General features: G+C 42.4%; 1 protein-coding gene across 1 annotated transcript; it reads right to left on the bottom strand.

Moving 5' to 3' along the window:
• Window positions 1-1792: 1792 nt before the first annotated feature.
• Window positions 1793-9763, bottom strand: GJD4 (gap junction protein delta 4). The gene is made up of 2 exons (XM_040431894.1): window positions 9700-9763; window positions 1793-2838 (listed from the first exon to the last, which is right to left on the bottom strand). The coding sequence occupies exons 1-2, from the start codon at window positions 9761-9763 to the stop codon at window positions 1793-1795; spliced, it is 1110 nt and encodes a 369-aa protein (XP_040287828.1).
• Between the last annotated feature and the right edge of the window lie 774 nt (window positions 9764-10537).

The following is a 10537-nucleotide window of genomic DNA, read 5'->3' as shown; positions in this document are numbered from 1 at the left end:
GTAGTTATGTGTTCATATATGCTCACACGAACCAGTACTGGCCAATCCAAGACCAGGGCTGGACAAATGGTTTGGGCTACCATATGAACAGTGTGCACTAGATAGTCTGAGAATCAGCACAGCCATCTTAGATGACAGATGAGCCCGGGTATTTGTGGATCTGCAATTAAAAAGATGAAAAGGAGACTATTTGTTCTCCAGTGAATTTTTTTCTGCAACCGGAGGGTTCCTTTAAGCAAAAGCAGCCTTTTTTTTCTAAGCATAGACATCGCCTTGCAATAAACAGAGGCGTCCTCCCAGGTCAAAGGGATTGTCTGGGTTCAGAACTGAACCCGGACATATCCCCTTTTTACCCCAGGCAGTCCCCCTGATATGAGCATCGGAGCATCTGTTTATATTTTTTACACTGCTCGGCAGAGGCTTCTGCCTAGCAGTGTTGCCGATGATGTTACCAGCACTAACGGGCGGGCTTTAGCGCTGCCCTGATCTGTTTTACACGCCACTGGATCTAATGTTTTTCATAGTTTTTATTGTGCGATTCAACGCAGGGCAAGGGAGAGCATCGGCGCATGAAAAGCTCCGATACTCATATCAGAGGGGCTGCCTGGGTGAAAAAGGAGATATGTCCGGGTTCAGCTCTGAACCCGGACAAACCCTTTAAAGAGGACCTTTCACTAGAATAAAAAATGTAAACTAAGCATACAGACATGGAGAGCGGCGCCCAGGGATCTCCCTGCACTTACTATTATCCCTGGGCGCCGCTCCGTTCTCCCAATATAGGCTCCGGTATCTTCATATGTTCGGCTCCACCCAGTTGAGCCTGCCGGCGTCTCTTTCTCCCATGCTGTAGCGCTCGCCAATCGCAGCGCTCGGCTCATAGCCTGAGAGGTTTTTTTTTCTCTCAGGCTATGAGCTGAGCGCTGCGATTGGCCAGCGCTACAGCATGGGAGAAGGAGACGCCGGCAGGCTCAACTGGGTGGAGCCTAACATATGAAGATACCGGAGGCTATACCGGGAGAACGGAGCGGCGCCCAGGGATAATAGTAAGTGCAGGGAGATCCCTGGGCGCCGCTTTCCATGTCTGTATGCTTAGTTTAGATTTTTTATTCTAGTGAAAGGTCCTCTTTAACTAAGATTTGTGTGTTGGCCGACTATGCAGGCCGTAAAAACATAATTAACAATGGTGCAGGTGGCAGTGGACCCCTCCTCCACTTCCTGCAGTGGGCTCTCGCATTTGACTGACCTTGATAGGTACTGATGGCCCTTAACATTGCAATAAGGCAACATGGATATATTGGTTTCCGTGCACCTGCTCCTCTAGAAATTATATAGTTGTTTTGTTTAGGGGTGAGAAATGAAACATATAAAAATGCACCAAAATGGCATAGTGTGAACAAGGCCTAAAAGATAAATACTAGAAAACTGACTGTATTTTGGACTCAAAGACCGGCTCCCTGCCAGAACAGCCTCCGGAGATGTCTGGATCCGTCATTGCCGGAGGCTGCCTAAAGGCCAGCCGACCCCGTTAACTATAACTGAACAGCGGTTTTAGTCCAGCCGATTCTCAGCATATTTGCCAGGTTGCAGCCGGATAGTTAATGGGGCCGGCGGGCATTCAGGCAGCTTCCGGCAACGCCCTGCTTGAACAGCCTACCGGAGATGTCTAGAGCTAATGTGAAACTAGTTATTATCTAATACTGTAAGTGAGATAAAACTCAGCTGCAGATCAAAGTAGAGAATTTACAATGAGCAACAGCAAATAATCCTATTTCTCATATTATATATGGATACATTAGACCCACTCTGATTTTTTGTTTTTTGATCCAGAGTTTTTGTCCATTTGTGATCCATCCGCCAGACTGTGATTACTGCAATTTACTTTCTTAGCCCTTGCTTGCCTTTGGGTGAGCAGATGATGTTCATTTCCAAATGTATTGCTTCCAGTTGATACCACGTTCACTTGCCAGGAGCAGGTCTTATTACTGTTTGCATTCATATTAGACTTTCCCACGTCTTGACGAGAGCTTTCAGTCTGAAATGAAGCGGTTTCCCCTTCTAATGAAGGCAAGGAATGGGAGTCACCTTTGACTTGTTCGCATGCTTTTTCAAGGTTGTGGGAAGGGCAGTTGGGGTAGATGACCATCTGGTCTGAAGTCACAGCTAGCTTTGTGTGTGGAGGAGTTTCTGAACAGCAACCACCTTTTAGAGAATCGTTTTCGAGGAGCAGTAGCTGCTTTTTAATTTTCTCTGAATAGCTTCTTCTATGAAAGATACAAATCAGATCAACAAAACTCAAAATCAGAGAAACAATGCCAGTACCCCAAATGAAAATCATCATAAGGGACTTTTCAGTTGGTCTTGAGATATAGCAATCAACATTATTGGTGCATGGTTCCTGAGAACAGCTGAATCTACTTGGAACTAAGATGCCAAAAAGAAAGTATTGACCAACGCCAAACCCAAGTTCCAATAAAATTTTTAACACTATGTGGACAAGATAAGCTTGTGAGAAATCAAGTATTTCCATTTGTAAACCCACTCCATGATAGGTGGAAGAGTTACTTTTTCGACAGTTGTCATTTGATGTTGCCATATATGTCATCACCTTATGGAAGACATGGACGCTGAATAAAGCATAGGGTAAGAAGACCGTGACAGTCTGAATAAGCCAATATCTCATGTTGGACATGGGAGAGAAAATATCATAGCAGACATTGGAACAACCGGGCTGTAATGTGTTGCAGATGAATCGCTCTTGTTCATCTTGGTAGAGTGGGTATCCAGCAAGAACAACCATCACCATCCTTAGAAGGATCATCAGTGTTAACCAGATTTTGCCTAAAACACAAAAAAATCTGACAATGTCATTTAAATTTCTTGTGCTAAATGCTAAAGATAGGTCACCTGAAAAACTGCTGGGACAGCACAGGCAACATGAAATGGTACAGCAGAAGTGCAAAGACAACCCCTTTATTTCAGGATTTCCCACCTGATGCTCTTTAGGCCCTTGAAGTCATCGTCAACAGCTGCCTCTCTCAGTGTGCCATGGTTGCATTACATTTTGCTTTACTGGAAATTTTTATCTCTTGACTAGAGTTGAGCGAAATTCTCTAAAATTCGATTTGGCTGCTTCATCGAATTTTACAAAAAAATCCACTTCATGATGAATAAGTTCGTCATGAAGCTGTCACTGTAGGGAGTGGAGGGAAAATCCCCCCCGAACACTGATAGGATGCGGGAGTAGAAACTAGGCCTGGATGCCGGGATAAGGGAGCAGGTCACCTCCTATTGCAACCCTGAACCTAGTCCTGACTCCTATTCGTATGTGCGGATCCAGATGGTAGGAGGGCTCATACACAGGAACCTCGGACCCTGAGTCGTCCTAATGATCCCTGAAATTAAGCTCAGGAACTAGAGATGACCTGTTCCTCCACAACATGGACGAACAGGAGTCTCCACAGGCCTAGCAGCAAAGATAGGTAAAGAGAGTGAACAGCAACTGGATCGGGAGGTAAGAACTCAGTGATACAACAACACACCGAAACAACAAGCACTTACCTGCCGCAGCAACAGGGTGGAACACCAACAGCAATAGCTACCTGGACCCCATGCGGACAGGATGCATGGCGGCACCAGGCAGAGCTGCTCACTGACTTGTAGTTCCCCCTCCGGGGAACCCAGAAACTCTCTCACCGAAGGCACAGACAGACACGGGAAATGTCTAGAAACCATGCTGGACTACAAACACCAAACAGACCAGACATGGAACACCCAACTAGACATAACAACACACCCTGAACATAAACCACTCTAAACAAAACAACAAATGAGGATGGGTAAAGAACATAGAAACAAGGGGAAGAAATAGAAGAGTCATTGATGTCTAACTAGGTGGCCCTCATACAGGACAGATGGAATATTATTATTTATTATTAAAGCGCCATTCATTCCATAGCGCTGTACATATGAAAAGGGGTATACATACATAATACAGACAACTGCACTAAGCATAAACAAGACGAGTTACAAACTGGTACAGAAGGAGAGAGGGCCCTGCCCGTGAGGGCTTACAATCTACATGGTATGGGATAAGGACACAGTAGGTGAGGGTGAAGCTGGTCATGGCGGTATACAGGTAAACTCGAAAAATTTGAATATTGTGCAAAGTTCATTTATTTCAGTAATGCAACATTAAAGGTGAAACTAATATATGAGATAGACTCATTACATGCAAAGCGAGATATTTCAAGCCTTTATTTGTTATAATTTTGATGATTATGGCTTACAGCTTATGAAACCCCAAAGTCACAATTTTGAGGTACCCTTTGCTCAGGGGGTATGGATTAATTAGCTGACTAGAGTGTGACACTTTGAACCTAGAATATTGAACCTTTTCACAAAATTAAAATTTTAAGCTGCATTAATGCAATTCCTTTTAATTTGCATAACTGAAATAAATGGACTTTTGCACGATATTCTAATTTTTCAAGTTTCACCTGTAGAGGCAGCAGGGTCACTGATTGTAGACTTGTCTGAAGAGGTGGGTTTTTAGGTTTCTTTTGAAGGATTCCACCGTCGGTGAGAGTCTGATATGCTGGGGTAGATATGTTGGGATAAATAGGTCCGTTGGGGGGGTTGAGCAAGATGGGGGAAAGATGATGAATTCTGTTTTATCCATGTTAAGCTTTAGAAAGTGAGAGGAGGGAGGATATGCAAGATAGGCATTGTGGGATTCTGGATAGTAAGTTGGTGATGTCTGGACCAGAGAGGTAGATTTGTGCGTTATCAGCATAATAGTGATACTGAAAGCCATGGGACTCTTTGAGATATCCCAGGCCAAAAGTGTAAATAGAGAAGAGCAGGGGGTCCTAGGACAGAGCCTTGCGGGACACCAACAGAGAGGGAATGAGACAAGGAGGTGGTGTGAGAGTGGGAAACGCTAAACGTCCGGTCTGTGAGGTATGATGTGGGCCAGGTCAGTGATGCCAAGAGATGAGAGAGTTTGCAACAGAAGGAAGTGGTCGACAGTGTCAAAGGCAGAGAACAGGTCAAGGAGAAGGAGGAAGCGTAATGTTTTTTTGGTTTTGGCTGTTATTAGGTCATTGGTGACTTTGGTAAGGGCAGTCTCAGTCGAGTGGTGGGGTCGGAAACCAGATTGTAGGGGGTCAAAGAGGGAGCAGGAGGAGAGGTGAGAGGACAGTTCCAAATGGACATGTTGTTCAAGTAGCTTTGAGGCATAAGGAAGAAGTGATATGGGGCGATAACTGGACAAAGAAGATGGGTCAAGTGAAGACTTTTTTGAGGATGGTGTAATATAGCATGTTTAAAAGCAGAGGGGAAGACACCAGAGATTAGTGATAGGTTGAAGAGATGAGTTAGGGTGGGATAAACACTGTGGTGAGGTTAGGGATGGGGTGAGATGGATTGGGTCAAGTGCACAGGTGGTGAGATGTGATCTGGAGAGTAGAGTGGAGAGTTTTTCTTCTGTAATGGTGGAGCAGCGGGTTTCAGGAGAACAGGACTGAGCAGTTGTGTAGAGGGTCTGTGGGGACTGTGCACTGAAGCTTTCTCTGATGTTGATTATCTTTTGTTTAAAGTATGCGGCAAAGTCCTCGGCCGAGGTGACAGGAGAGGGTGGGGGCGCTGGGGGACGGAGAGAAGAAGGGAGTTAAAGGTGTTAAAAGTTGTTTAGGGCTGTGGGCCAGTGAAGATATGAGAGATGAGAAGTAGGCCTGTTTTGCATCAGCAAGTGAGGATTTGAATATGAGGAGGGATTGCTTGTATGCGGTTTATTGATCTTTAGAATGGGATTTCTTCCATCGCCGCCTCAGCAGCCCCTGGAAGCTTGTCTGAGTTTTTGTGGTCAGGTTTGTGTGCCAGGGTTGTCTGTTGATTTTTGGGGTTTTGTTGTATGTGAGGGGGCAACAGTGTCCAGAGCTGTACTTATTGTGTACAGATAGGCGCAAAGCTCCATCACCAACCAAGGCAGGAATACCACTGATCTCACGCTCACAGCACCAGAATAAGTAAAGCCCATGAGGCCACACCGGGGAACACACCAGGATCCACACCTTAACCCCACACACACCAGACTGGGAAGGAACAAAGATAAAGGGAGCAGTGCACAAACATGCATAACACGTTGCCCCTGGCAACTGCATGCACGGCAGACGTTGTCACGGCACAAACCACAACAACCGAGGACACCGCCGTGACAGAAGCGCATTTCTTTGTAAGTAGTGGGTGCAAAGATAGGGAGCAGCAATTGTGCCGCTCCCGGTCATTGTACCCCTCTGATGCCGCGTTCATACATGATCGTGACATCTGATATATAGCCATTGATCGGCCCCATACAGTGGAGGTGATTTCTTCATGTAAATGCAACTCTCACATCCTCTGACTAGCAATCAATTATCAGGAAGGAACAGTTCCTTCCCAATCATTGCCTGCGCAATTAGTGCATGTAACTGTACCATAACATATGGCAGCAGAACCAAAAAAAAACAGGGTTTGTTTGAAGTCTGTAACAATGGAAACCGAATCCTATGATCAAATCGACCAAGGACAACATCTGCGAGGAGTTTGTATGTTCTCCCGTATTTGTGTGGGTTCTCGGTTTCCTCCCCAGACTCTAAAGACTTACTGATAGGGACCTTAGATTGTGAGCCCCATTGGGAACAGCGTGATGCTAATGTCTGTAAAGTGCTATGGAAATATTTCAGCGCTATATAAGTGCATCAAATAAATAAATCCTAAATAAATCTATATAGGGGCTGTATAAAAAGTGGACTTTTTAGAACCAAGACTATTAGCTTCATCATTTGTTTTTGATGGATTGGGCAATAAAAAAATTGATTTAAAAAATAAACATAGATTTTCCCTCATAATAGCAGATATAGATGAGACAGACCTCCACATAGAGTGGGATGCAAGTATGCCAGAGCAGTCATACTAAAATCAGTAGTTTAAAGGGAACCTCTCAAATTGTACACACACCATGTTATAGAGCAGGAGGAGCAGAGGAGCTGAGCAGATTGATATATGGTTTTGAAGGGAAACATTTGGTCAAACTTGTAATTTATTCATTTAAAACCTTGCCCTTTCTATGCTTAGGGTGTAGGAGTCCAGTACGTGGTCTTACTCAGTGATTGACAGCTATATTTATAACCATGCTCATGTAAATGACTTAAAGGTGTTATCCTACAAACCAAGCTGCAAACAAAAATCTCTAGGTCTTAATATAAATCATATTTCTTATGCTAAGGATGCCAAAATGCAGATCAAAAACAAATTCCTCATTTTCAGACAAGTAAATCACTCCTCCTCTAGCCATTTCTGTCCTGTGGGCAACCAACAGCACCGCACAAGGTGACTCTTCTTCAGTTCTTCTTACAGGAGTGCATTAGGATCATTATAGCATTGAAGTTACAGTGACGGTCTGTGGCTGCCAGTGTCTTGCTCACCTGTCCCAGGTTTCTGCTTTCCAGTGGAGTGGACCTTCCTCCTCCTCTCCCCTTCCCACAGCACTTGCTCTGTCCCTTCACACAGGCTGGGTCCTGCATGCCAGCTTGGTCACTCTTCCTGTGCTCGTAAGGTGTATGCTCTTGCTCCCTTTAGCTCTTAAAGGAGCAGCTGGCGTGCACCCTAATATGGTCCAGCCTATGTCTAGCTACCTTGTGTACTTAAGGCACCTTTCCATGTTGGAGGGTGCCTGAGCAATAGGTTCCATAGCTTGCTAAGTTCTTTTGAAGGTGTGTTGTCTCTGTTTTCAACCTCTGCCTGTTTCCTGATTCTGGCCCTACGTTGCTGGGCCTGGGCTGTGCCTGACCTCTTTATTGACCCTCCTCTGCCTGCCCTGACCTCAGACCACTTACGTTTAAGCATGTACTCTATCCTGACCTCAGTCTGTCCCGGTCTGTCCCTACAGTTTTTCCTGACCCCTCGGTGCTCCACCCTGGTGTCTGTGACCCCAGTGGGTCAGTTGTCAATCCAACAGAGACTACCTGAGGAGGAAACAGCCTGGTGGTTCCCCTGCAGTGAAGTCCAGATACCTGTACAGGGGTTAAAGGGTGAATACCAAGGGGCTGCCAGGATAATTTCCAAAGTCAAATCTGTTGGTAGACATAGTGGTTCTATACCCACTGCCGTAACAGCCACCTATAGAAGCTGGAGCTTTGTTATGCTGTCAGAGTTCCAGATGACAGATGCCAACATCGCCAAAGGAGGATCTTCCCTACTTGTAAAGGAGAAGAATGAAACAGCTCTTTTCCTTGACAAGCAGAGAAGAACCATAGCATGAAAGGCCTGCATCTAAGCATGCATGTCCACCGCCAATAAATGAAGAAGGTGGATGTACATATCTTGTTAAAGCAGAAACAGTAGAGGGCATTATCTCTGACACCAACATAAGTTCTTTTAGCCCCAAAAAAGGTGCTTTTTTTAAAATCATTGTATAATGCTAACCTACTTATTTTTAAAAGTTTTTTTTAGTTTGTAGCAATACTTTTCTTAGTATAATCCGTTTAATAGGATGGAATCGAGATGGGCCCATAGACTTTCTATTGAATCAGTCTCCCTTACACTGCAACGAGGAGAGAGAACAATATACAAGCACTTCTCTATCCTGTGGTGATCAATGGGAGTCTGCCTGATCGCACGTCCCTGTGACGTCCACCATCCATTTGGATATCTTCTCTATCAACTTTCGATGTTCTTTTCTGAGCCTACCATGTTGATCACGGTTATCGGCGAATCAGGGTTCCACACCGGAGAGGGAGCGTGAAAAAGAGAGACCACATCCAAGGGAAGATTACTTTTTTCAAATTTAAAATTAGAGAGCGAAAATATGGAACAAAGTATTAAAGCGTAAAAGTGGGACAAATTTTATTCCCTGTCAACTATGTAGAGCAGGGGTTTCTATCCGGCAAAATTTGAAAAATGTCACCTGACAATGTAACAGACGATTTTTTTAAATGTATGTTACTGTCACCTATGTAGAGGTGCCCCAGTGACGTCCACCATCCATTTCGATATCTTCTCTATCAACTTTCAAAAGTTTTATGAAAACTCAAGGTTATAAATACTAGTATGCAATTTATTTCACAGCACATAGATTATATTGTATATTACTAATTTACAGAATATTCTAAATATTGCAAATAAAGATTCTAAAAGGATTTCTAGCAAGCAAGGTAGATGTGTGATATGCAAAATATATGTAAAAATATATCTAATTTCAGAATCCTGTAATTTTATTTACGCAACAAGTTTTAGCATAATTAATATTAGGAATTTGATCATACATGTAGGAATGGTAACAGTAGTAACCACTATCAACAGTGAATATTGAAATATTATAGTTTTTAAAAAACACTATAAAAACAATAATCATTATAGATAGATATATAGATAGATAGATACATTACATAGGTAATCTAATAATTACCCATAGGTAGATTTACAACAAATGTTATGTTTTTCTAATAATATTGAATTTCATAAAAATTTTAGTTTGAATTTGAATTTGTTTTTGTAAAATATGACTTGAAATATTCAATATAAATGGTTTAAACTATGTTTTACTAGAGACAAGTAATTATTCGTCAGTATTACGCCTGTTATTATTTAGTGACATCAAAGGCATCTGTTCAAATTCTTAGATTGATATTCATAACTTGCATTTTTTTTTTAAATACTCACCAATTACAGTAACATTGTAGTTGAATGTAATGATCAAATATCCCATTGAGTCAAAATATTCCATTGTTGATCAGGCTCCCCCACCTTCTACCGATGAATCAAAATTATTCTAAAGTATTGTTAATGTATAAAAAGTTTTTGGGAAAAAAAACGTGCTTTCAGACTCCAAGACAGGCAGACATCACTTGAGCAGCTTCTGTCCTTGCTCCTCTTACCTCTGTGGTCAGTCTAGTCTGACAAATGCTGCAGGACAAAAGACAACCAGAGTCATCCCAGTCATTGTGGCTATTCTTACCACCCAAGAGCATTCCAGTATGTGAAAATTGCTGAAATATTTGTCGGAAAAAGAGATCACAACATGGAATGACACACGTCTATAAATTCCCATGGGATACATATCAGACACTGTTGAAAGAGTCTTACTCTTTATGACAGTCACACTTCCCATTATTTGTGCTTATGTATATGGCAATTTTTGAATTTAACCACTTAAAATCGCCAGACACTGTGAAAATATAGCTTATATTTTGCAATAGTCAGATGTCATTCAAGTGATGTATTTAGTTTTTAGTTTTTTTTTGCAATTTGTATAGAACACTGGCTATTTTTTTAATTATTACTGTTAAAGTATGCAAACATAATAAATGAAAATTCTGTTTTACCAATGTTTCTACTTTTTATTTTGAATATATAAGGATATGGTCACATGATGCAGTATTATCATGTCTTTTTTTTAGACTGTACTGTGTGAATAAACACCAAAGCATTGCTGCAGTACTGTATATGATAAGATGTAGCTATTTTATAACCTCTAGGAATTTCCTTATTTGTTAAACAT

Source organism: Bufo bufo, chromosome 5 (genome assembly GCF_905171765.1).
Source record: "Bufo bufo chromosome 5, aBufBuf1.1, whole genome shotgun sequence".
NCBI classification, from domain to species: domain Eukaryota; kingdom Metazoa; phylum Chordata; class Amphibia; order Anura; family Bufonidae; genus Bufo; species Bufo bufo.
This window is presented reverse-complemented; position numbering and strand designations above follow the sequence as displayed.